Genomic DNA, 27991 nt, shown 5'->3' with positions numbered 1-27991 from the left:
TTTGCGATGGAGACAAACAATACTTTTCTTAAAACTGCTTTAATATTACAAACATTTAATCCTTACAAAAGCTTAATAAAAATATTACAGTTTTGCAGTCGTGTGAAAAACAAAGCAGTATTGATGGAGAATGTAAATTATTTTTTATGCATACTCAGAGCTCAAAGAAAAATAAAAATGTGCTTCACAACTTTTATTTGAGAGTTTCGTAGCAGTGCTGTAAGCGTCACACACCCTGTAAGAGTTTAGGAGCGGTCCCTGTGGTGCAGTCCTTCCTCTCTGATAAAGTGCTTTCATGCAGTGAATTTTAGGGACAATTATAAACCAAAGGTGATCGGCCTCTCATAGCGTCCACTGCAAGTGGATTGCCGGAGCATACAGATTTGTTCTCGTACTGGGGATCTATGCTTCGGCAGAAACCTACGACGTAGCCTGCGGCGTAACCTGACGTGCACCGTCGGAGCCGTGCAGCACACGGCGATTCTGATTGGCCTGTTCAGCACCGTCGAGTCCTCGTGTGCATGTCCAGCTACTTTCTCACTGCAGTTTTTAATTTACCAGTGAGAGAATAACCATCAGCATCTCAGAATCAGTAATAATAATCATAGCATCAGCATAAGGACTCCCAAATGTCCTGGAGAGAGACCGCTGAAACTGTCAGACTGGATGTGAGAGATTTGCCCCTGAATAAAAACTGACCACAACAAAGGAGAGGGGGGGCAGGAGGGAAAAAGTCCCAGCATTTCCTTAATTTCTATTGGCCGGCACTGCACAGAAAACACTGGTCCCAGTTCACAAGGTAATTAGCACACGTGCACCTGCACAAGCATAAATGCTGGCAACCGTGTCGGCCACCTATGTAGGTTACGTAGTAGGCTGCGCCTAGATTTCCCGCAGAAGTCTAAATCAGGCTTTAGCCTTGAACAGGTGTCAGGCTGCCCCTGGCTGTTCAGCAGTGGGGGTTACCCATCCGGCAGTAACAGACAGTTCTGAAGAGTCGACACTGGCAGAAAGCACAATAATCACAGCACACATTGCCTGGAGATTTACAGCTTTCCCACTGGGAAATGCAGTTAGCGGGAGGAGGAGGATGCTTCTTTGCACCATATTTGTTCTGGGAGAAAAGGAGAGAGAAGAAGAAGTAACAACATGCATGGTCGTCCTGTAAAAGCTGTTTGATACAGTGAAGATGTCTAAATAATGTGCACTGAAAATATGATTACAACCACAGTTAACAGTTTATTATGTTACTGAATGTTCTGACTGAGAATTGTGGCATTTATTAAGTGTGTTTATAAAAGCCGGGCCCGAGGAGCTGAGGCAGGCGAACAGAACTGCATCCAGACCGCCGGCAGGAAACCACACAGGGCACATTTCTGCTCCACGAGTGCTCGGAACGACGTTTTTCTGCTTTCCCGTCAGCAAGAGGCTGTGATTGGAGTTCACTCGCTCTTGCTTACCTTTGACTCTCTGGAGGCGGGGACTGTGTATGTCTCTGCTCTTTAAAAGGTCACTCTAAATGATGGCAGCCCTTGATTGGCTGTATGGTTTGATCGCTTTGTTCCACCATCCAGTCCAGTGAGGCCAGTTAATGGTAATAATCACAGACATGGAATATTAAAAATCTTTGTATAATATAATTGTTTAATTTGGTTGCTTTTAATTGTATTCAAATTGACTTTACTAACTAAAAATCACTTAATTATTTTTAAAAAATAACGTTTTGATTTCTAGTTTATACAGTAAGTCCCCTTCAGTGTGCTACACAGTTATAATTTTCATTATTTCACTTTAGAAACTAATATATTCATTACAGTATTATAAAATAATATAATATGATAACACAACATTATACCAATTCCACAAATTGTATGTATTGTATGTTCTATGGGCTTTTATTATGTGCATACAGCTGGTTTTAAGTTGGTTCTGAGACGAAACCATCAGCGAGACGCTGAAGCCTGAAGAACGGTCTGAGTTAAATGGATATGAAGAAAACTAAGTGAAATATTAAAGACAAAATACAAAACAAAAAGAAACATAGCTAACTGTCAGAAAATACAAACAAACACATGTCAGGTCTTTATTTTTAGTTTCTGTCAATAAGGCCACATTTGCAAGACTGAAAATATGATACCAGGATGTTTTTATTCCATTATCTAAACTTCTAGCTAACCCCCCATAAATAGTAGTAATAATAATACCACTACTACTACTACTACTACTACTACTACTACTACTGCTACTACTACTACTACTACTACTATTAATAATAATAATAATAATAAAAAATCTGCACCAACCTTTTTCTGTTTCTTTGGTTTCTTGCTCTTCTTTGCAGATTTTGGTAACTCTGAAAGAGAACATCAGAAAATGTAGTTGCGCTTCATCAGCACACATGAGCAGAAATGGTACCGAGCTGAGCTCACAGCACACGTTCAGACGTACCTACAATAACCACGGGCGGTGAGTCTACTTCTAGGTTTTGAGACAAAGCGTTGGATACAGTAACCCTGTTGGTGGAGAGCGTCTCATCTGGGATCATGTAGGCGGAGCTGAGGAAGTGTTCTGTTGCGGCCAGAAGAAAGCAGCTTAGCAGCAGGGAGATGTGCATTTTTCTATGGAAGAAAAAAAATCATAACAATATAAATTGTGACACCAGAATTAATAAATTAATATTTCCCAAATTATTTTGTAATTGACCTGATGAAAAATGTTTGAATGAGAAAACATTTGAAGATCAAATATAATTTGTTTAGCTCAGTTTTGTCATCACTGTCACATTAATGGTTACAAACACATAAACTGCACGTGTGTCTTTTTTTTTTATATATATGTTTTTATGCCACGCCTGTCACATCTGTGTCCACTGCAGCAGTTTGTGAAAATTAATTTGAGACTTCAGTTTCAGTTTAATCCAAACTAAGAGAAAGAAAATTAACTTTAAGAAATTTAATCCAAAAAAAAAAAATTGTTTCACCTTCTGGTTCAACAGTTTTGTTTCCATTTCGGTCTGTGCAGCACAGACACATCGTTGTACTGATCTCCAAAACATCAGGATTAATAATCACTTCTTTGTTAAACTTATGATTGCATTTTTCAGAATACACACCTGATACTGATGCAGTTTATTATGCAAAACTAGATTAGTGTATTTTATTGATGCTTTTATTTTGTGTTTTAATTCTCTACCTCTACTTTCTCTTGTGCTGGTGTGTTTTGTTTCCCACGTTCAGCACTTTCATCAGTGGTTGCTGTCTTTAAAGTGCTTTATGAATAAAGTTGGTTTGATGTGCAGGGACACATTTCACAAGCTTAACATACCTACTAGAAAATGACAGACATCATATTTGCTAATATATGTTTTACTGTGACATATGTGTTTACGTCATTCTCTGCTTCATCTCAGACACACACACACACACACACACACACACACACACACACACACACACACACACACACACACACACACACACACACACACATACGGTAAAACAGCGAGCAGACAAACCAACAACTGAGTTAAATGAAAGTAGTTTAAAAATGCAGCCTCACATTAAAATAGAGAAATTTAAAGCACAGCACAAATGAAGTCTAAATTTTATTAAGGACTGGAGTTTGCATATATATTTATGGGGTGGCCGCTTTGACTGTCAGGTGGATGGCAGCACAGGCTGCTGTCTGTAAGCTTCATCTCCGTTAATTCGAGTCCCCTAATTGCACCATATTTTTGAAGTTGATCCCTTTGAAGCTAATTTGTTGCTGTGTGAAGACAGTTCTTGTATAACCTGTAGTGTCCAAGACTTGACACACCACTTGTCTTACTTCACAAACTTCTTGTATGATATTACAGTGAGGATGATCTGCAGAGGATGATTCATTCATTTTCCAGTTCAGGATCATGGGGCACCTGGAGGCTATTCATATGACTTTTGGTCAGGCTGCCAGTCTAACAGTAGACGGGTGAATTTAGAAACTGCAGTTAACCTCTGAAAGTTGATGACCTTCAGAAAGCCCACACAGTCACAGCAAGAACATAAGCCTCCACACAGAACGGTCTCAGCTGGGCAGGAGGTTTATTATATTTCAGTTCTATGTTTCAGTGTGTTATATATTAGCAACAAATACACATTTGACTTGCTTCTGTGTTTCTCACACTGATCCAGGGCTAACTGCAGGGCAGCAGCCGTGTGGAGAGTGCAGTTTAAAGTGTAGGGTTGCTACATTACTTTGAGGTCAGTAAGAAGGTTCAGTCAGGCTGGTTTTTTTTCTTTCACTTGTTCTGCTCCAGGCTATTTAAACCTCACACAATCTGTCCAGTTTCTTTGGCTTCTTTTCCTCTAACTTATAAAGCACAAGTGGTCATTATCCCAACATGAATATCACTACAAGTTTGTGCGTTTCTGTAAGAAGCAGGGTCACATCTCTCTCTTTTGTTCTTCTTTGAAAAATGGTTAAAATGACTTGCATCCAAATATTTGATAAAAAAAGGAAACCATGTTCCCCTGCCTCTCACCCTATAGGCTCCAGCATCCCCAGGACCCCGAAAAGGATGAGCAGAAGAAAATGGATGGAAACCCATGAATGTAGTTTAAAATGTGTTTTAAAAAGTAAAGCTCAAATATACCTCGACTGAATTTTGTATTTTGCTGAAAGCTTTTGTGCACTTTTAGTTGACTATATTTGTATCCTGCACCTTTCCTGGCATCAAGCCCAGGGTTGCAAGACACTTAATAAAAAAAATCCTTAAAGTCTATAAATAAATAAAGAAATACAAAATGAATTCTATCCTCAACAAATCCAAAATCACAAAAACGCAAAGCTCACTCTTCGGCAGGGCCGTATTACCGACCGGGCGAGTGGGGCTGGCGCCCCGGGGCCCATGGATCCAGGGGGCCCAGGGGGGGCCCAACAACAATCCAGATACCGATGTCGATGCTGATTGCGATAGAGCCCTCTATTCTAGGATCTTCTTTAGTTGTACTTCTTTAGTCTATAAGGGTAAATGGGCTGGGGGGAGTGACAGCAGTCAGAGGGCCCTCGGCCACAGGACATAGGAACCAGAGGGCCCCTGGGCCATGTCGTACAGCAACCAGAGGGCCCCTAGGCCACAGAGGACGGCAATCAGAGGGCCCCTGGGCCACGGGGGATGGCAAAGGGCCCCTGAACCACGGGATATGGCAACCAGAGGGCCCCTGGGCCACGGGGGACGGCAATCAGAGGGCCCCTGGGCCACGGGGGACGGCTATCAAAGGGCCCCTGAGCCACGGGATATGGCAACCATAGGGCCCCTGGGCCACAGGAAACAGCAATCAAAGGGCCCCTGGGCTATGCGGTACGGCGACTAGAGCGCCTAGGGGGACAGCAATCAAAGGGCCCCTGGGCTACAGGATATGGCAACCAGATGGTCCCTGGGCCATGCAGTACGAAAACCAGAGGGCCCCTGGGCCACAGAATATGGCAACCAGAGGGCCCCTGAGCCATGATGTATGGCAACCAGAGGGCCCCTGGGGCATGGGGGACGAAAACCAGAGGATCCCTGGGCCATGAGGAACGGCAGCCATTGTAAGAGAAAAACCAATATGGATTTTCCAGTGGACTCAGTCCTGCTAAAAATCACAGAAAGTCGCAACTGGCTCTCTGAAAAGTCGCTTAAAGTCACCAGATGACATCATGACATTACGTATGATGTCACAGCACCATGCACGCAATGCCAATCTCTAGAAAACGTGTGGGGACGGTTATGTCTGTAGTAGAAGAAGACAGTGCTAGCGGATTTTTACAGATCAGAGCTAATCTGCAGCACTGATTCACCATTAGAAATGCTTCTGACAGCGGCCCAAAGCTACAGTTATGTTGAGAACAATGATTTTTGTCACTTTAAAGACGAGCAGCCAGATTCACCAAAAGGTTGCGAAAGTTGCTAAATGTTTTTTTGTCGCTAGGGATGCCCACAAGTGCGGACGTTTTTCCTTTCCAAAACCCCGCCACTCCGAACGGGGTTAGGGTTAGGGTAAGGGGGTAGGGATATTCACCCCCGGTTTCGGGTTTCGGAGTAGCGGGGTTTCGTAATGGAGAGGTGTAACCCCCACAAGTCACTAAATCTAACGGCAAAGTTTCTCAATTGACAACACCTGCTTCGTGACCACAACGTATCCTGGGCCTAACGCTGGCCCCAGTAGAGAGCTAGTAGAACTTGTATCTATTTTCTGTGGGAAGTGATTTCGATGGTGATTCACTTGTCATGATACCTATTAGTTGTCTTCGGGGAGAGTAATAGACAAGTAGACATTCACCTTCGGAACACCAGGTTTTGTACCACTTCACTTTGTAGATTACGCTTCCATATGTCCCACAGTTAAGTGAAAATTGAATCTAATATTCTTAAATCCATTTATCAAAACTTCTATCAATATTATTTTATTAATATCTCACATATCAGATTTAGCCACCAACAATTTGTTTAAAAGCTCATAGACATTTACATAATATTATAACTGTATTGGAATAAATTATATTGTACTTAAAGACTTATGTCATTGAAAGAGCAACTGTATTTTTTCAGTGAACAAATTTAGATTTCCAATGTCGATTTTCCAGTGGACTCAGTATTGTTAAGAAAATCACAGAAAGTTGTTATTGACTCTCTCAAAAGTCGCTAGAAGTCGCCAGATAAAGTCATGACATTATGTATAATGTCACAGCGTTATAACGGGTGCACGGCTACGACTATCCTACAAGAAGGCAGTGGGATTCATGTTGCTATTGCGACATGCTGCTATGCCGACAATTGATGTCTATTGTCGGCATAGCGATATGTGCCTACCCCAAAACTATTCCTAACCTTAACCATCAGTGAAGAAGAGTCGGAATAGCGACATGTCGACATAGCGGGATGTCGGAATAGGTATTGCTAACCAAGGCAGTGCTAGCAGCTTTTTACAGATCAGAGCTAATCTGCTGCCCTATTTCTCCATTAGAATGGCTTCTGACGCAGGGCTACAGTTGTGTTGAAAAATAATGCTTTTGTCACTTAAAAGACAAGTAGCCAGATTCGCCATAAAATCGCCAAAGTCAATAGATGGTTTCTTTTATCGTTAGAGATGCGCACAAGTTACTAGACCTAGCAACACTGTCGCTTTGTGACCACCGCATATCCTGGGCCTAACGCTGGCCCCAGTAGAGAGCTAGCAGAACTTGTATCTATATTCTGTGGGAAGTGATTTTGCTCCTGCACAATATTGTTTGCACACAAAATGACATGGTGATTCACTTGTCATTATAACCTATTAGTTCTCTTCGGGGAGAGTAATACACCAGTAGATATTCACCTTAAGAACACAAGGTTTTGTACCTCTCAACTTTGCAGATTTCGCTTGCATATGTCCATATGAACAAATTTGGATGTCCAATATGGATTTTCCTGTGGAAATCACAGAAAGTCACTATTGGCTCTCTGAAAAATCGCCAGATGACGTCATGACATGACATATGACGGCAAAGCGTCATACACAACGCTCATCTCTAGAAAACGTGCATGCATGGCTGCGTTCATAATGCAAAAGGGCAATGCTAGCAATTTTTAAAGATTAGAGCTAATCTGCAGCACTATTTCACCATGAGAAACACTTCTGATAGCAGCACAGAGTTACATTTATGCTGAAAAACAATGACTATGCCGGGTGCATGTCGCTATTGCCATTGATTTCTATTGTTGGCATAGCGGTATGTTTTGGTTTTGTTTATTAGTGACACACTGTTTAATTAAATGTGCCTAACCCAAAACTATTCCTAACCTTAACCGTCAATAAAGGCATATGCCTTACCCTAAAACTATTCCTAACCCTAACCGTCAGTAAAGGCAAATATTTATTACATTAGTTGTCGGAATAGCGGCATGTCGGGATAGCGAGAATCAACGGACAATGCCACTGAAAAGATGAGTTGAGTCATCAGCTGACCAAAAAGTTGCCAAAGGCGCTACACGACATTTTTAGTCGCCAGGGACCATCAAAAGTCGCTGAATTGGCCACAAGTAGTGGACTGAAAGAAGGGGCGGAGACTTTGGCTCTCTCTATATATATATAACCCCCTGCATCACTTCTGTTCACTCAGAACTTGACCTTGGCTTACTGCTTGACAAATTGCTTTGCATTCAACCTGTGCAGCATCACTTGTTTAGTTGTAATAATCAACAGCCTTTTTAAAGGCTTGCATTCATTTGTATCATATTATATTAAGCTATACTATATCATTATACGTATAGTTTAATATTCAACAGCCTTTTTAAAGGCTTGTATACATTTATATTATATTGTATTATATTATATCATACTATATCATCATATGTAGTTTAATATTCAACAGCCTTTTTAAAGGCTTGTATACATTTATATTTTATTATTGTGTACTATATCACATTATACTATATCACATTATACGCATATCACATTACACCTTTAAAGGTTAAAAGCCTACCTTAAAAGGCTAGTGTATTTCGTGTTTAAATATAACACCTTCCGAACTTTAAGGAGTGTTGTATTGTATTTGGCCATTCTCTGGCAACTTCATTTAGTGAATTTAGCGACATTGCCTATTAGTTTTGATATGTAAACAACAGCTACTTTCTGCCTTTAAGCTTCACACTGCAACTTTTGGCCATCTTTAATAACTAAAAAGCTGATAAGCGACTTTTTCCCATTTTAATCATTTCATCATATTCTGTTCTATCTTAGGAAGTCTTACACGGTTGAGATATTACCTTTATCTAGCTTCTGCCCTTAATCATATATCGTGTTGTCATCAAGTGACTTTTCACAGAGCCAGTGGCGACTTGGTTTTTTGTTTGTCTTGTTTTTTTTTTTGTTTTTTTTTGCAACTGTCATTAATAGTAGGCCTATGGATTGCAAACAAAAAAGTGGCGCTTCAAAGCGAAGAGCCAAAAAAAACAGAGAGGCAAAACAGGCTGACTTCTTAAAAAATGTGCCTTCGATTTCTGGCTTTTTTGATAAGCCAAAGGATTCCAATGTTGATACCAATGTTGATAATGTCATCAGTGGTCCGAGTTGCAGCAGTGTAGAGAGCACCACTGATTTGATCATGCCGGAGCCCACACAGATCCAATCCGGTGTAGACCTGGCCTCTCAGGCTCAGGCTTCAGGGCCACACACAGAGCTCAGTTTCCACCCAGAAGCTGGGGACACCATCTCCAGTCATGGATCTTCTGCTTCATTCTCAAATACCACAGCCATTCCAGACTCGTGTACTCTTACAACAGCAGACTCACTGTCAGACCAGGAGGAGTACACTGAGCCCAGTATCCCATTAGCAGCTAGGACCTCAAACTCCTGGTGTGAAACCGTTAATGACCCTGCTTTGTGGCCAAATGCCATTACTGAACAGGCTAAGTCGATTCTGGTTAGTAGAGGAGCAGTTGCTTTTCAAAATCGGAGTGAAAAGTACCCTGCCTCAATTAGAGATATGACCATGGGGGGTGGCACTAGGAGTTTCACAAATTCCTTAGTCAAATGCTGTCTACCTAATGGTCAGTCTGTGGAAAGGCAGTGGCTCCTTTACTCACCTTCCTCTGGTTGCATTTATTGTTTTGCTTGCAAACTGTTCTCAAGTAAGTGCAATGCATTTGTCAATGGGTTTTCTGATTGGAAACATTCTGAGCGTATCGGTGAGCATGAGAGGAATGAGGAGCATAGGGCTTGCATGTTAGCATTACACAGTCGTTCCAAAGACACAGGAAGAATTGATTCTGATCTTATGAAACAAATTGATGCAGAAAGGCAATACTGGCGGGACGTTTTGAGAAGAGTTGTTGCTGTAATTCAGTTTTTGGGAGAGAGGGGCCTTGCGTTCAGGGGAGATGACGAGCAGTTTGGATCACCTCACAATGGTAATTTCTTAGGCATTATCGAACTGTTGGCCAAATTTGACCCTTTTCTAGCTGACCATCTCCAAAGGTTTGGAGGCAAGGGCAAAGGCTCTGTGTCCTATCTCTCATCCACAATCTGTGGGGAATTTATCCACTTAATGGGAGAAAGAACAAAGGAAGCGATTATCAGTGAGAAAAAAGAGACCAAATACTTTTCTGTTATCGTTGACTCCACTCCCGATCTTGCACATGTGGACCAACTCACTTTTATTTTCAGATTTGTTGAAGCTGGGGGAGACGTTGTTGAGCGGTTTCTGGGTTTCGAGCCTATTGAGAATCATAGCGGGAGCAATTTGGCTGAGTGTGTTGTTGCAATGGTGGAGAACCTGGGCCTAGACATAAGTAACTGTCGTGGCCAGTCTTACGACAATGCAAGTAATATGTCAGGAAAGTACAATGGAGTTCAATCTCATCTGAAAGGCATAAACCCATTGATTTGTTATGTCCCCTGTGCTGCGCATTCATTGAATTTATTTGGTGTCAATGCTGTTGACAGTAGCCCAGAAGCTGGGCGTTTCTTTGACTTCCTGCAATCTTTGTACACATTTTGTGCCTCTTCAACACACAGGTGGGGAAAGGTTTTCAGAAATACAAATGTGAAACTCACACTGAAGTCCTTGTCAGGCACTCGCTGGAGTGCAAGAGCTGAATCAACAAATGCTCTGTGGAAATATTATGCACAACTGAGAGATTCACTGAACAATATTTCCAAAGATCCACAGGAGAAACGTGACACTAGAAGTGAGGCCTCTGCACTTTGTGGCAAGCTGGACACCCTAGAGATAGCTGTCATGGCATACTTTTGGGATACAATACTGCAGCGGTTCCAAGCCACAAGCCTGCAGTTACAGAAGCCTAACATCAACATAAATACGGCAACACAGCTTCTCAGTTCTCTTTGTGATTTTGTGGCAGCACAGAGAGACAATTTTGCCCATTTTGAAAGATGAGCCTTAAGTGTTACTGATTCAGTCTCCCAAGACTACAGACATGATCTCCAGTGCACAAAGAAGCGCAAACATATGGCTGATGAAAGTGCAGAGCCAGATGTTAAATTAGGTGGAAAAGAAAAGTTTCGAATTGAAACGTTCAATGTTCTAATTGACAAGCTTGTGTCCTGCCTTGACCATCGGTTAACTGCATACACACACTTGACCAATCTTTTTCATGTTCTTTTCATGCCTGATAATATGTCAATCAGTGAGCTCACTTCAAGGGCCGAAGCACTTGCTGCAGCATATCCCACTGATCTAACCATGAGCCTGGCAGATGAACTTGTTCAATTCAAATCATTCATTCCAAAAGAACAAAGATGCCCAAATATAATGCTAAAGACCGTGGTAAATTTGGATTTGCAGTCCACTTTTCCAAGTCTTTACATCGCACTTCGACTGTTCTTGACTCTGCCAATTACGAACTGTGAAGGGGAACGGTCATTCTCCAAAATGGCTCGAATAAAAAATTAGCTCAGGATGAAAATGACCCAAAATCGTCTGAACTCCCTCTCACTTCTTGCAATTGAATCACAGTTTGTGCAACAGCTGAACTTTGATGAGTTGGTAGATGATTTTGCAGGAAGGAAGAGCAGAAAGAGACTTTTGTAGGGGAGTGTGTGTCGGGGGGGGGGGTTGGGTTGGGTTGGTATGGGCTCGGAGCGGGAGGGGGGGGCCCTTGCAATCTCCTTGCCCCGGGGCCCAGACCCACCTTAATCCGGGCCTGCTCTTCGGTGGTAAAAAGTGCTCAAAAACACGTGTATTCTCATAAAATTTAATTTTACATGCTATTTTTGGGCTTTTCTTTCTGTTTTTTTTCTTATTGGAAAACATTTTATTAACTTCTCTTCACCAAATTCTGTGCACCATTGCAGTTACTCCATTTCCACGCCCTCACTGCTGTAGTTTATCCGTCTCCTGTAACTTATACTGTAAATATTTGTTCCTCGTGGCCAGACTCTGGATAACATTATTGTAGCCAACGTCCTCAAACCCACATCCGCCTGCAGGATAAACAAAACTGAGCCTATCGCTGAATAATAAAGTTTTGTGGAAGCTGAAATACTCAGCACAGCATCACAGACTCTTCCAGCTGATTCAGCCAATATTTAAATAACCTACACTGTGTAAATCTCATCTGTTCACTGGAGACCAAAATAGTTTTAAGAACCATTTGATAGCAGTTTTTATAGCAGCCTTGCCCATAATATTTTGTATTATAATATTTAATATTTTAGTTGATTTCTGTTTAGCTCTCCAAGATTCCCATCATCAGTGGTTGACCTATTAATAATAATAATAATAATAATAATAATAATAATAATAATAATAATAATATTTACCATGAATCAAATAAGTTTAAACAGGGGCATTCTTTCCACTTTGCTGGATTCATTCTCTTCATCAGTTTCAGGTCTTTTAAACTATATACTTCTTAAAAAAACTGGTCTCCCCTCTTAAACCTGGAGGACACGGCATCTATGACTTTCAAATATAATTGCAAATTTTGATTGGCCATAAGACGGGCAGTTTTCCACTTTGCTCAGCCTGTTCTAGAATATCTCAGGCCCACAGAAGGCGGGAGTATTTCTGGATCTGATTTATACCTGTTTTGTTTTGTTTTGTTTTGTTTTGTTTTGTTTTGTTTTGTTTTGTTTTGTTTTGTTTTGTTTTGTTTTGTTTTTTTTTGTTTTGTTTTGTTTTGTTTTGTTTTGTTTTGTTTTGTTTTGTTTTGTTTTGTTTTGTTTTGTTTTGTTTTGTTTTGTTATGTTATGTTATGTTATGTTATGTTATGTTATGTTATGCTTTGCTTTGCTTTGCTTTGCTTTGCTTTGCTTTGCTTTGCTTTGCTTTGCTTTGCTTTGCTTTGCTTTGCTTTGTTTTGTTTTGTTTTGTTTTGTTTTGTTTTGTTTTGTTTTGTTTTGTTTTGTTTTGTTTTGTTTTGTTTTGTTATGTTATGTTATGTTATGTTATGTTATGTTATGTTATGTTATGCTTTGCTTTGCTTTGCTTTGCTTTGCTTTGTTTTGTTTTGTTTTGCTTTGCTTTGTTTTCTTTAGGTGTAACTGATATTTGCGTACTGAGTGTGTTCACTGGTTTCCGCTGCAGAACGGTGTCTGTTTTTAATGCTGTGCTTCGTGAGGGCCTCCAAATTCTTTGCAATTTTCTGCTGAGAAATGTTATTCTTACATTATTGAACTATTTGGCCGCACAGGCTTTCACGGAGTGGCAAACCGCACCCCATCTCTACTTATGAAAGCCAGCCTCTCTGGGATGCTTTTTTAAATACACATGTTTAATACTCATGTTACTAATTTGCCAGATTAGTTGTCACATGTTCCACCAGATGTTCTTTGCATTGCACAACTTTTCCAGTTTTAATTACAACTATCCCAGCTGAAACATGCTGCTAGCATTGAATTCAAGAGTGCTTTCAAAACACCCCCCAAAAAATCAGCATTTTTCAATTAAATGTAGGATTTAAATTATTTTAAAAATCATTGCATTTTGTTAGTTATTTATATTTTACACAGAGTCCAAACATTTTGTACATGAAGTCAAAATAAGATATGAGAAAGCACTTCCTTCTTTAGTCTGGATAATCCACGTTTTTACCTGCAAACGTGAAAATGTGGTTTTCTACTGGACTTTGATGGCACTGAATTTACCGTCATTAAATTTGTCTCTCTAAGCAGAACCACATCCATCTGCTAATGGCTTGTTTTCTGGGTCATCATTTTCTTAAGATAAAATAGAAAAGAAATAAGGCTGTGTCACCCTCACCCCTTCCTTACATGCCAGTGACAACTCAAATTCCTCAATCTTCATTTTTTTTTTTTATCTAGCTCAAATATGTGGACTAAATATATAAAACAATAAAAAACAGGTAAAAAAGTTTCAATTTGTGGCTGAAGTTTCCCACCGGACGTCTGCATAGTTAATGACGGGGATAAGCTGAACTTGGCATGAATTCAAAGATGTGCTCTGTGGCACAATGAAAACATGTTTCAGCGCCTTCTGATGCCCACAGGTTTGATACTAGAAAATAGATTTTAAGCACCATATTAAGCACCAAGCATTTCCTTTGAATTGCAGGGCAAACATAAAAGGAATGCCAAACACACACACTGAGTCAAAAGCCACCTAAAGCCACCTTAATATGTCTCCTTCCCTGCATCTGGATAGACTTTAACACATCAACCAAGGATCAGGGATGCTGGTTCTCATGTGGCTTTGCAAACCACACTATGCTGCTTTGGGACATTTCAAAGCACAATGATTTAAAGAGGTGAAACGATGACAGAAAGCTCAGAGGGAACGTTAACAAGCAACACAAATATGTGCAGATGTGCAGGCGAAATATGAAGTGTAAAGTTCTCTCCAGATATGAGGTGCACACGGCGGATCCAAGCTGGGAAAGTATCGCTCACATCGATATTTTGTTCTTAGAAATCTGAAAGGTGATTTGTAGGCTAAGATAATGAAGATAGGTAACATATTGTAAAACTTTAAGATGATATTTCAGTATGAAGTAGGTCTTAATGACTTGTTGAGACATTTATATATTTTTAGATCTTCAAATCGACAAATTATTGTTTACCGCAAAGGTATCTCTATTTAATGTTTTTCTAGAGTCAGGTCATCCACGTCTAATGTTTGGACTCAGTCCTGATTAATATGCTGTATGTCCTCTCTCTCCCTCTCTAAAGAGTTAGAGGGTCATAATGTTACACTTCTGTTCTTGTACAGCTGGACATGAAGTGAAAGTTACACCAGATAAAATTAAGTACAACACAATACATCGACTTTTTAAACATGACTTATTAAATACTCAAATATGATATAAGGAACCATGTGGCACAACAAATCAGTCGACTGTGAACTGTGAGGACTACTTGATGAAAAGTTCCAGTGAAGCCTCCTGAAATAAATAATTCACAAGAAGTGTAATAAAACGGCAAAAGAGACATTTTTACAGCCAAATTCAGCACGCAGGGAAACACCACCGATCACCCAGAATTACCCTCAGGAGGGACCGAACATAAACACGCTCTAACCATCTCTTATAACGAGCTCCACAGAGACAAAACCAAGACAATCATGACATAGCCAGAGATTATAAACATGCACTGATTCTGTTTTTTTGTTCCTTAGAAATACATGAAAACAAACAAATGACTGAATGAATAAATAAACAATGACTGGTCTTTAACTCTGGTCTTCTGATGTGTTGGTCATGTGGTGCTGAATGGAGAGCTCCTGTAAGATACTCTGTGTTGTTCACGTATTGTTACGACTACTGAAGTGATGATAACAGCAAAGTAGACAACAGTGCTGTTACTGCCTGAATGCCAAGCCTTCATGTTTAGTTTAGATTGTAGATAATTACACCTAAGAAAAAGCTTTTTTTTTTTAAATAAATAAAGGGTGCGTTTAGTATGTGATGTGAGGAGAATAAGTCATGTTATATATACAGCTCACCTTGATTTGTGTGTCTGTAAATGTTTGGATGGTGGCATATTTTTCATAAAACTGGACCTGTACAGGGTAGATTAGATTTTAAAATCTGATTAAAATGCAGAATTGTATCTTTAATTTTGAACAAAACATTTTTCGGATGGAAAAATTACATTAACCATTAAAAACAGACATTTTTTAAATGTAAAATATTTGGTACAGGGCAGCACGGTGGCGTAGTGGTTAGCACTGCTGCCTCACAGTAAGAAGATCCTGGGTTTGAATCTTTTCTCACATGAAAAAAGTGAAAAATTCTGTGCTCTGAAACACACTTAAAAACTAGAACATAGCTCTTTGGAGGAGCTTCATTTCTACCAGTTATTTTTGTGCAAATGAAGCCAAACCTCATGCCATGTTAATATAATATTAAAATGATATTAATGCATGGGAGTACAAACTTTATGTCAACCTAAATTCTAATTCTAAAGAATTTACTCAACTTGAACATCTGCTGAGTTCAAGTTGAGTTTTTGCCTCTTTTAAAATCTGTATGTTTAATAAGCACCACAGGAGGAAAACAGCTCTGTTTGCTGTTCCCTGTCATAGAAGGACGACTTTGCCTTCACACCCAAACACAATAATGAGCACGGTCAGGTGTTAAACTGTTGTTTGACAGGTGAGGGAACCCTGAGATCGGGCAAAGCTTGTACAAAGGTGCAATTCAGCGAGTGAATCACCTTCGTCTGATGTCTGCTACCCTCGATGAACACCGCAGCTTCTCTGCATCAGTCCAACACAGTGCGTTACTGTAAAGTTCACCATAGTGCTGCACAATAACCCGCCTGCACTAAACTGATCAGCATTTTCATGCAACATTTGAATAACACTCAGTCAGTGTGCCTCAATTACTGTTTCCTCCAAGGAGGTTCAAAGTGGATTAATGCTGTGAAGGACACAGGGATGATAAATCCCCTCAAATGTGTTAAAGTTAAAGTAGTGAGCCTGATTTGAAAATGAAGGAAGTTTAAAGTAGAGATATTTCTGTTACAATGTAAACGAGTAAAAGCAAAAAGCTGTCAGAAAAAAATACTGAATTGACGATACCTGAAACTTAAACACAGTAAAGACGTATTTATTCTTTGTTTCTTCGCACCTCTGTAAAACCTGCATGTTTATTAAGATCATTATGTGTGTGAGTGAGTTTTCTTTCAGCTGTGGCTTCCTTTGCACACTTCTCCGTCTTTCTCGCTTCTAATGGTGTGATACATCCCACAGGCAAGCTGGAGTTTCCTGCCAAGCCATAAATGCTCTGCTTACTCAGACATCTACAAAGATGCACCCCCACCGCTGCAGGTCCGTGCCCGCTGCTTTCTCTCTCCCTTCGCCTCTTAAACTCAGATCTATACACCTTATAATTGATGCCTCGTGAGCAGGACGAAGGCATCATCGGGGTATTCTGTTGCTAGAAACCTTAAATCATCCCAGATGATTTGAAGCTTAAGGTACGATAACGTATAACTACATTTTCTACAGTGTTTAACTGATCATATTTTCATATTTCACGCTTTATCTGTTCATGCGGTTAGAAAGAAATTTGTCTGTTTGCTGTTTCTTTTCTAATTAGGAAAATAAAAAGTTTCAGCTCTGATCTTGACAGTTTAGTTCAGCTGTGTGATGCACTCCTCTGACCACTTATTAAGGACATGACCACTTAAATTTGCTCACATACTGTAGTATATATGCTGAACCAAACTGGCTGTGTGTGAGCTACAAAGATTTGGTGAAGCGCTTCCAGAAAATGAGTACCGCACAGTGAAATGCACACATTCAGTCCTGAACTGTAGAGCTGGGGGTGGATGTAATTTTTTTTGTGCCACTGATGAAGAACTTACAACAAAACATTATAGCTGTGCAGAAAAAAACTCTTGACCTTCCTGTTGTGTCACATACATTTTTTTTTTTTTTTAAATTTACACACCACAGAGGTGACCCATGAACACAGGGTTACGCACACTGACAAGAAACACATTCGTCCTGCCGCCACAGCCACTCCACAGGATTAGAGGTGTGTGTGTAAGTGCATGATCACATTGGAAGTCTTAACTGCATATAAAAGGCCCACAAAAGAGAGGCACACAAAAATGTCTCATCATTCAGTCATTCAGCCTCCACTTCCTCTCAAATAGACCATAATAGAAACCTCTTTTACTGCATAGACAAGGTAAAAAAAAAAAAAAAAATCTAAAACAAGAAAACCTGGAAGTGAATTAAGATTAGGAAGAAAAAAGGATAAAAATCCGGTGAAGTTCAGATTGATCCCAGTTGCAGGTGCACACTGATTTAAACTTCCAAGCTAATTCAATCATTTGAGGACGTTTGATAACGATCTTAAATTATTCAATTACAACAACTTTAAACTGCGTTAACTGTGTGGTTTTAAGAGGAAAATAAATACCATTAATTTCCATTCTCCTCCGGGTGCACACGGTCCTCACATTAGGCTCATATTTAATATCTATAATGATTGTAGGGTATGTGTGTATGTCCAGTCTGTCTGCGTGTACCCGATCTCCTCCAATCTGAACAAATCTCTGCACGAACATCATCACACATACAACAATTATTAGCATCTATAAGTTTATAAGTTGAAAACGATTTATTATGAATCCCATTTTTTTTATTTTCATATATATTTAATTCATTTCATCATCCCCCCACGAATGTGATGTGTTTGCATTTCTTTCATGTGTCATATTCAGTGTATATTCCCCATACGTGAATTAACAATGAAGAAAATTTGTATCCATGATGGAATTTTGAGTCAGCGTCAAATATGAATGAAGACTTTGAAAAAGCAACTCAGACTCACATTTTTTGCTACTATGAAACAAAGACAGTTGGTGAACACAGGCGGGATCATTTTCAGCCACCAAGTCTTTAAAGAACTGCTGATGTTTCATGTTGATATAATAATTTTAATTACTACTAATAAAAGAAACTGAAATATAAAAATGTCTGAAGCTGAATTATGAGAAGTGGAAAGTGATTAATATTCTCTGGTGGTGGCACTTTGGCACATCAAAAAAAAAAAAGTGAAAATCAAACTTTATGTAACCAGACGATCTGATCACTAACAGTTCTCACATCAAAGATGGGGATTTTTTTTTTTCCTAGCAACACCAAGACAAAACATCTGACCTTCACAGAAATCACTCCCAGGACCCCTCTCTGGGAGTTGTCTGTTCAAACACACACACGCACTCACGCACTCATATTTTTTGAAGACACATGGTTAGGAAATTGTGGTGAAGCCAAGGGAAGAATAACAGCACAGTGCCCCAGTGGCATGGTTCTCATTTTGAAATAATTTTCAGTAATTTCCATCACCATGGAAGTCAGCAATAAACTCACGGGGATCCCTTTTAAATTGATCTGCTTTGTTGCAGAGGCTGCTGGCTCAGCTTTTCACCACAGCTCTGCGTTATGTCTTCGTTTTCTTTGTTTTTTTTTTTAAATGCCTTTAAAAAAAAAAAAAAAAAAGTAAAGTAAAAAAAGAACCATAAACTGCTTTTAACCTTTTAACAAAAAACAAAACAAAACAAACAAACATTAAAACACAAATACACGTTTTTTTGCCTTTTTGATGTGAACGCCATGAATGTCAACGTGGATCTGAAATCAGAAATTGTTTATAAAAGCACAGACCAATAAAACACCTTCTTGAAATTATAATAATGTTTATACACAAGAATCATTGATTTTTGTTATTTATTTTAAAAAGCATAAACATGTGCCCATTACACAGAGACAAAAAGTTCACTCGGTCTCTTATTTTGAAATTAAATCCCAGCTTCTAAAAAGCCTAAGAAGACGTCCTTTCAAAGGATCGGCATGCTAATAAAAATCAAACTTTAACCTCAGTCCTGCACAGAGACAACAAAACGTGCACTTGGTCATATTTTAGGGACAAAAAGGGGTCATGTGTCAGTGCCTTCAAAAACAAGGCTTTCGGGCCAGCAGCTCTTTTTTTTTCCTGGGGTGAGGGTGGACGTGTTTCTCCTCATTTGGTCCTCGCACACTTTCACAGTTTCAGTTGGATTTGCTTCAACTGTCCAGCTGCCAGAACCCAGAGAGAGGTGGTTTAAGTAGAGCAAAATGTTTGCTGCTCTTGTCTAAATTTCCCTGAACTGTGACTGTTTTACACAGTAAATACTTTTTCACATTCTGGAGCGTTTACAGCTTGTCCACATGTTTTTCCAAGTTTCCGAAACTGAACACAAATGGAAGAGGAATATTTATCTTTGGCTCATCTGTCATCAAGTATTTGTGTGCAAACAAGGGAAACGAATGTCATAGTTAGTAGCTGTGTTTGTATTTTACCCTTGCTGCATAGAGCCCCTCACCCTGTTTATTTTAAAAAAAAATTACCCTGACATAACTTTATACTGGAATTAGTATTTTTAGGATTCCTCTTTGTGTTTTTGAACCAACCCACACTTTCTGTGAGCAACCAAACGGGTTAATCATCGGTGTGTTTTTGTTCCTGCAGACACAGACCAAAAAAATTTTGTGATAATTTCAAATGTGACCTTTGTGGGAAAACAAAGATCCTTTTAAATGGAATATTTTATAGCCATGAAAACAGGTTTGCATCTTCTGCCTTCACAGAGGGCGGACAGCATCGTCTTTACACTGGACGACAAAACAACAAATCAAATGCTCATGAAACCCTCTCAGATCCTTCCTGTGGCGCAGTTCATTTTTTCTGAATACCGTATTTTCCGGAGTATAAGTCGCACTTTTTTTCATAGTTTGGCTGGGGGTGCGACCTATACTCCGGAAATTACGGTATTCAGAAAAAGGCTGGAATAATTGGAACTGCAGCTGACGACGAGTCTGACTAACGCGACACAGAAGAGGAAGCGGCGCTTCGTCTACGGAGTGTACGGAATTGTTTAGAAGTGACACCGAGGATGAAGAATTCAATGGATTGATGGTTTGGTTAACTTGTTAGTATGTTCTTTATGCTATGGTTATCTGAATAACTTAATGTTACGTTAACATACTGTAGCGATTCTCTTAGTTAGAGAGCGTGTTGATGTTGTGGGATTTCGGACTGTTCGGGAGGTTCGTGAAGGCAGCATGGAGAGAGAGAAAAAGACCGAGAGCTTGCCTGTGTGTGTGTTGCTGTTCCGCTGTTGTAGTTGTGGTTGGCGTGGCTGTGGCCTACAGCAGCCGTTTTTCTGTTAATAAAGACGACCTTTGTTGTGAATATCGCCGACTTTGGAAGTGTGTTTACAACGTTACAATACCGAACACGTGTTCGTTGTGCGTCATGTAGTTGAATGTGCTACGTTAGCATAACGTAGGTGTAACCGTGTTCGGCCTGTTCTTTAATCCATTATTATTTTAAATTGCCGTTCAAGATGGAATTTGTGCTCTGAGTCTCGGATTCTATCAACACCCCCCCCCCCCCCCCCCCGCCCCAAAAAAGTGCGACTTATAGTCCAGTGCGCCCTATATATGTTTTTTTCTTCTTTATTATGCATTTTTTGGCTGGTGCGACCTATACTCCGGAGCGACGTATAGTCCGAAAAATACGGTACTTTAAATTCTCTTGTTCACTAAAATATGTGCATCAAACCTGCAAAGCTTTCCCATTTTTCCACTGCTGTCTGATCCTGCTGGAAACATGCAGATGAAAATCTGACTGCACAGAAAACGAGCAGTGAAGCTGAAAGCGTCAAAGCTTCTGCAGAGCTTCAGAGTTGGTTGGAGAGCATCGTGTGTTCATAACTCCCAGTGGAGCTTTAAGTTTTAAAACTCAATAACAAATATTATGACAGGAAAAAAAATCATGCATTAAACAACAATGACATGGGATATTAATGGATGTGTCCATAACAAAGCTCCCGAGGGTTCAAGCCGCACCTCTGGGGAGCAATTAAATGCAGTTTCACATTTCAGCAGATTTTCTGACTGAAAATGTGAACGAGCTTTAATTTCTTAGTGCTAAAATCTGCCGGCCTCATATGAGAATCAAATGCTGACAAATATTAAAGGTCGACCGGCACAGATGGAGGTCAGCTTATTTGGATTTTCAAGGATGCGGTGCATGAGTGGTGAAAAATCTGCTACTCTATCATTTTTACAGCGTGACCAGTGCTGCAGCTGCTCTTACATGCTTTAGATAAAATAATTAGGACAGCATCTCAAACAAGAATCCACATCAAAAACAGACTTTAGATAAAAAGCTCAAAATGCTGTGACATCATGTCCTTTTAAGAAGTGAATCAGATTTACTCTAAGACAGTTTCATAGGGTTTGCTTATTGTTACAGTGTGTCCACTGTGAGCTGCGTCCCTGCGCTGTGTAGCTTTTTACTTGGACATTTTAGCACCACAAATAGATTGTGTGTTTGTTTTGTTAACAGTTATGGAGGCATTTAAAGACTTTCCTATTAAAACTCTGTTTCAGGCTAATTAGTGAACACTCTCCTGCTACACATCACTCCCTATAAACACAGAAAAGAATAAGAGCAAAATAATAATCCCCAGCAGACCACAGAACAGTGCTCTGCTACGCTCCAAGGAACTACTATTAAAGAGGCCAAAGTTCAAAGGTCAGCCTCTAAATAATACTGGTGTGGCTCAACCTTTTGTTTGTGTTCGGACGCAGCAATCTGGCAACTGAGAGCATTTCATCTGTGTCATCAGTGTGAGTGAGGCTGCTTTAAAGAGAAGAGGAGAGGCTTCTGGCACGTTTGGGGTATGACTTCAGGAGGATAAATCAGCCAGACAGTAGTTTTAATGTCTGTGTCTCGTCTATCATCTGCCATCTGGGTCTGCTTTGCACTGCGTGCCTTTTATCTGTTAGTTGTTCCACAGGTAGATGTAAATTATTTTGAGTAATACCTGTTTAGAAAAGTGAACAACATTTTTTTTCCTTTTGTTTAAATGTATTTAAATGAGAAAGATCTTCAGGCCTTCAGGGATTTTTATAATAATATTCCTCTGCTGTTTTTTTTTTTTCTTCATGAAATCCAGCGTATTAAAGCAGCCAGGCCACTCTACAAACTGCTGATATTTCATTTCTCACATGTCAACGTTTCAATCAAACGCCACAAGACAAAGAATTGCTTTGGACAAACTTTGTAATGAAGAACAACAAGAGGAGTTTCACTTTGCCAAGTAAATAACGACTTCATTACATTCCCGCGGCAGCAGCACTGTTACAGTGAGACCTGCCTGATGCACCGGATCGAGTGTGCGTGATGGTACAGTCAGAATAAACGGGCCGGCCGGCATCCAGCTCCACGTTTTATCAGAAAAATGCTGTCACGACTGTTTATTCATAGCTGCATAAAAACTGCTTATTACTGAGCTGGTTTTAACATTACTGAATTATTGTAATATTGTTGTTTTTTTAATTATGAGAAAAGTTCAAGAAAAGGCCAAAACCAACTATGTGTTAGTCCGTCTGATACTTTTTAGTGAGCAAATCGGACGGTAGGATGAAAACGTGCATTTATTATGTAATAAACTACATTCAGCAGTGTATTATAATGCAGCGATGTCTTCTGGTAGCAACATGACACCCAGTGCAAAACTGCCAAAATGTTTTTAGACATGACAGAGGTGAACGATGAGGCTCCTCTCATTTTTATGTAACAGTGCAGAATATTAATATAACTGTTAGTCTCTGTAACTGTTAGGATTTGTGCTCCTATTGAAAGGTGTCATCTGTCCAAAGGTAACTAAGACCATGTGCTTACTTTAAAGAAAGGACAGATCACTAACTGCAGTCATGCATCCTTGTTTTCTAAAGTAATTAAATATGAAGCGGCTATAATCCCTTCTCTCCAAATAATCTGGTGTTCTTGTACGCACTCAAAGAACAGAATCCAAAAAAGGCCAGTTATTTTAATAATAAAAGAAATAAAAGGGCCCCAGTGTTCAGCATGCACTAATGCTAGCAGGTACTCAGCAGTCACTCTGTATGAAAGACAAAGTTAATGTTTATTTTAAATGAAAACAGGAAAGCATCCAACATGTTCATCCATGAAAGACCAAGAAGTTAAGTGAGTTTTGGACGTATTTTTGCAAATATCACAGGGAGATCAAATGTATTCCCGGGGTTTGCCGATGCTCTGGAACCTCCACGTTTAAATGTTTCCATGTTTAAGAAACTTCTGCATGAAAATAAGTGACAGGTTCTGGCTGTCTGACTGCGTTATTAGCAGAAAAGTATCTGGATAATATTTCATGTTTTCTGTCCTTACTGTTACTCAGCAGGATGATATCAGAGTTATGAAGCTTGAGTTCTTGATTAAATTAATGTTTCCCAGAATGCTAAAGTTAAAGTTAAAGTTAAATTTAAGTTATAAGAAATAAATAATATTAGTTGAAGACTGTATATTTCATAATACATATTAAGCATTATAGATACACATTCTATAGAGCTATTAATGTGATGTATACAAAAGAGCTTCATGAACTGGAGAAACTGATGCTTTGTGATGTCTCAGCTGCTGTGCTGTTGCTTTCAAGCTTCTACAATACAAGTATCATTGATTTTGTTTTCCCCTTTCATTCCTTCATTTCAGAGAGCGTCTCAGCACAATGATCCCCGACAGCCGCCAACGGTGGACCGAGACGGAGCAGTCGATAGATGGAGCCCTGACAGTGCTGGCGCTCTCCTGGAAAACGATCGGAGAAACGACTCTCGTTGTTTCTGATATTCTTTGCTGCAGATGTTTCTGAGAACACGTTTAAAAACGTGAGTTACCCCGCAGACATCTGTGGAAGCAGCTTCGGTCCTCAGTCACAAATTACTACTTGATCGGCTTCTGTATTTTATTAGTAATTTTGCATTAACGGTCGCATCCTGAAAAAATCAGAGTCATTGAACACTTGATTTGAATAATACGGTTCCTCTCCTCAGTGATTAATTAGTTTCTCATCACTGGTCCACGATTTTGACATCAACTCTGTGAGCTGTATCTGTTTTATAGGCCACAGCTGGGGAAATCCCCTCTAAACAATTGTAAATGGTAAACAACATTTAAGGAATTTTCTTTTTTAATGAGCTCATAAAAGATGACTTTGAGCAAATGAAGCGGGATTAAGGCATAAAGATCATAAAGAGCGTGTTTTGAAATGCATCAGTAATCTAGGTCCCGGAGCCTCAGAGGTCTGTGCTGTACTTTCCTCCCCGCGCCTTTCCGGCGCTCAAACGATTTCAAGGAACGGCTCAAATAAAACGAGATAGGAAGAAACTCTGTTTGTCTTACCTGTGTTTGCCAGGCCAGCTGTCTGTTAGTATGGCACACTCTCAGCTTCTCCGGCTCTCTCGTTTCTCTGAGCTCCTCTATCCTCCCCTTTTCCCTGCCTTGCTTCAAGTCTTTATTTCTCCTCCACTTTGGTCCACAAGTCACCACTCGCCTTTTCTCTCCTCCCTCTCTTTTTTCACACTTCACCTCTGATTTCTTCTTTTTTGGGGTTTTTTTTTTAAACTTTTTTCGGTCTTTTTGCCGTCTTGTCCCACTTCCTCTTTTTCTCTCACTCTGTATGAGTCAGCCTCTTTCCCAAAAATGTGTTTTTATCCCGCTCTCCTCTGTTTCTTCTTTTTTCTCTTTTTAAATAGCAGTACCTTTCTGTTGATAATGAAGACACACTGGGAGGTTTGTACTGGAGGCGGGACCAGTGCTGCAGTGCTTTGGGGGATGGGAAAGGTCATATTATGCAGAGAACGGACAGATAAAAAGACCCTCCATTGAAGTGCTCTGATCGTAAGCAGCAATATGTATAAAAAGCCAATTTCTGGCCTTTTGGGAAAATCTTCCTCCAATAATTTTTATCTGTTTCATTTTTCTCTGATGTCTGATTTAGTAAACTGATCATTTCCCAGCCTGTCCAGGGCACCTTTCCTTCCTGGAGTAATTTTGGGGCATTTAGCATTCCATCTGGGATGTGGGCTGGAACCTACATCCCATTTCCAGACAACACATTAAGTCTAAGTGTAAGCAGGTGTTTCACACCAGATAAGTGAAAAATTATTTTCCTCATTTCTGTCATCTCCTTCTCATCACCCCCAACTGCAGATGGTCGCTCCTCCTGAGAGCTCTTTCTCTCCACTGTCACCAAGTACGTGCTAATTAGGGATTCATCTGATCTTGTTCTTTCTCTAATAGTTACAGTCTTCATCTTAAATAATACAAAGCTTCTTAAAATGACTGTTGTTATGAACTGGTGTTTTATAAATCCATTGTGTCCATGTGAAAATGTGTCAGTGGTCAAATACTAAACCATTAACTGCAGAAATTTTAAAAAGCCACTGGACTTCTTTCAGTTTTTTCACGTCTCATCCAAAAGGCTGCTTCACTTCTAAAGCTAAAAGGAGGAGATCCCAGGAATTTAAAACCTAGTGATGGTGGGGGGCATTGACCCACTGTTAATCATGTGTGTCATCACACGGCCAAGGTGGGGAAAAGGGGGTGGGTCATTACCATCAGGGGTTTGGGGTGAAACCACTGAGACCTTGCCCCACTCTATCAAGTGACCCACTGAGTGTGGGTTGAAGCACCTGGGAAGGGATCTCAAGACTGCGCTGTAGGTGGCTGACAGCTGGTGTTGTAAGGTACCACCTCTGTGCAGTGATGGTTGTTCACGGAGGGTCCAAAATGAGAATACTGGCATCCCTGAAAGAGTGTCCTTTATCTTTTAGGTGCAGACGTACGGCTGAGTCTCGGTGGCTTCTTCTATGTGTTGGTGGAGACGGAGAAGACCTGGAAGATCTACACAGACTATTTCTGCATTTGTGGAATTTGCTCATAGATTTTAGATTCTGAGTTGACTGAGTGCCACTTATTCCTCTTTTATTGTATCTGGCACTAAGTCAGGCTTTTGTGAATGTCAGCAGCTTTGTAAGTTGTTGAGTGACCCAGGATGAAAAGTCAAAGTATTTCAGTTCATCCTGAGGGGAAACATCACTGTCCCATATTTTAGGTTGTTACAACATGATAATAAATGAGGAAATCTCTGTATGTGTCTGTTTTTAAATTTTCTTAGACAACCTTTCACCTGATTTACTCCAAACAAAGTGGATATTTTGGTTTCAGGCTAGTTGAATGAGGAAAGGTCAAATTTCTGGGCTCTTCTGACTTTGCAGGTCTTCCAGTTATTAGGCAATAGAGAGATGTTTGACCTCACAGTCATTGTAACACTTCTCTGTGACCTCGTGATGTCACCAATTCATATAAGATTATGAACAAAACTCCACCGACTGTGATGACTACCTTTGCTCATGCACTATCTGGAAGATAAGTCAGGGTCCAGACTGTGAGGATATTTAATGGATCTATAAAATTTCTTGGCTAAAGCGATAGAAGCTGTTGCCCTAACGTCACTTTGCAGTGAACGAGCTCTCTGTTAAGAATAACACTTTTTTTTCCCACATCAGCTAATCTGTGTCTGAATTTCATGCAACAAATGTTAAAACCACAGAAATGTATTCTGCCCTCCTGAAGAGTCTGTCATACTCATCAGTAAACATCATTTATCTTAATCTTACAAGTGACTATAAATGACAGCAGGAAAACATACCCAGAAGCTGCATATAAAACAACTGTTTGTGCATGAAACAGGCACACTAATGTTGAGATAAAAAAAATAAAACCTGACCCCTGCATACAGACCTTTCAGAGAGACTTGGAAAACTTGCAACACAGATGGTTTAGTGGTGAACTGAAGCCAACTGTTAGAGTAAACTCCCTCACAGATTCAGTTTCACTGCAGATAAAACAAACAATCATCCATATGTCAAAAGAAAAAATCAAAAGTTACCAGTTCACATCTGCGCTTAATTATTATTTTTTTAAACAAATTATTAAAGTACTTTGCTGGTGCATCACTGCATTCCCAAACTCTTAGAGGTTTGGGTTTGTCAATATGATGCTTACAGTTGACTCCACACTTGGTCTCAAATTCAATTCAGTTTTATTTATATAGCTCCAAATCACAACAAACAGTCACCTCATGGTGCTTTGTATTGTAGGTAAAGACCCTACAATGATACAGAGAACAGTTAAAACGACCCCCTATGAGCAGCACTGGTGACAGTGGGAAGGAAAAACTCCCTTTAACAGGAAGAAACCTCCATCAGAACCAGGCTCAGGGAGGGGGGGGTCATCTGCTGTGAGGGGGGGTGAGACAGGACAAAAGACATACTGTGGAAGAGAGCCAGAGATTAATAATAACTAATGATTAAATGCAGAGTGGGGTATAACCACAGTAAAAAGAGGTGAATAAAAAGAAACTGTGCATTATGGGAACCCCCCAGCAGACTAGGCCTGTAGCAGCATAACTAAGGGAGGGTTCAGGGTCACCTGATCCAGCTCTAACTATAAGCTTGACCATAAAGGAAAGTTTTAAGACTAATCTTAAGTCTCAAATGTCAAGGACAATGCCAGGATACAGCAGGTGGCAGATTTGGCTTGGCTTTTCTGAATTGTGTCTTCATGTTTTTTGATCCCAATCTCATTAATGGGTGAAATATTCATCATGTTATATCTCAAAAAGTGCTGGTAAATATCTAA

The 27991-nt window shown here is 39.9% G+C and overlaps 1 protein-coding gene and 1 long non-coding RNA gene across 3 annotated transcripts; one reads left to right on the top strand and one right to left on the bottom strand.

The window, feature by feature from the left end:
• Nucleotides 1-9: 9 nt before the first annotated feature.
• On the bottom strand, nt 10-25057 carry asip1 (agouti signaling protein 1). Its single transcript, XM_030729851.1, has 4 exons — nt 24689-25057; nt 2449-2618; nt 2304-2353; nt 10-1114 (listed from the first exon to the last, which is right to left on the bottom strand). Exons 2-4 carry the CDS (start codon nt 2612-2614, stop codon nt 950-952), a joined length of 381 nt encoding a protein of 126 aa, XP_030585711.1. The 5' UTR covers nt 2615-2618; nt 24689-25057; the 3' UTR covers nt 10-949.
• LOC115780587 (uncharacterized) lies at nt 20346-26411 on the top strand. Of its 2 annotated transcripts, none has more exons than XR_004019983.1 (3): nt 20346-20405; nt 24002-24174; nt 26122-26411. It is a non-coding gene; the product is annotated as an uncharacterized LOC115780587 (long non-coding RNA). The 2 variants fall into 2 exon arrangements; XR_004019982.1 differs by lacking the exon at nt 20346-20405 and adding an exon at nt 22046-22164.
• Nucleotides 26412-27991: the final 1580 nt, after the last annotated feature.

Source organism: Archocentrus centrarchus, chromosome 5, assembly GCF_007364275.1.
Source record: "Archocentrus centrarchus isolate MPI-CPG fArcCen1 chromosome 5, fArcCen1, whole genome shotgun sequence".
NCBI lineage: Eukaryota > Metazoa > Chordata > Actinopteri > Cichliformes > Cichlidae > Archocentrus > Archocentrus centrarchus.
Note: the sequence above shows the minus strand (reverse complement) of the source record. Positions and strands in the feature narration are given on the sequence as shown.

Coding starts and splice junctions, on each gene's coding strand:
- asip1 (XM_030729851.1), bottom strand. CDS start 2,614: ATGCACATCTCCCTGCTGCTAAGCTGCTTTCTTCTGGCCGCAACAGAA. Junction 2,354..2,448: donor ACCGCCCGTGGTTATTGTAG/GTACGTCTGAAC, acceptor GTTCTCTTTCAG/AGTTACCAAAATCTGCAAAG. Junction 1,115..2,303: donor AACCAAAGAAACAGAAAAAG/GTTGGTGCAGAT, acceptor CTTTTCTCCCAG/AACAAATATGGTGCAAAGAA.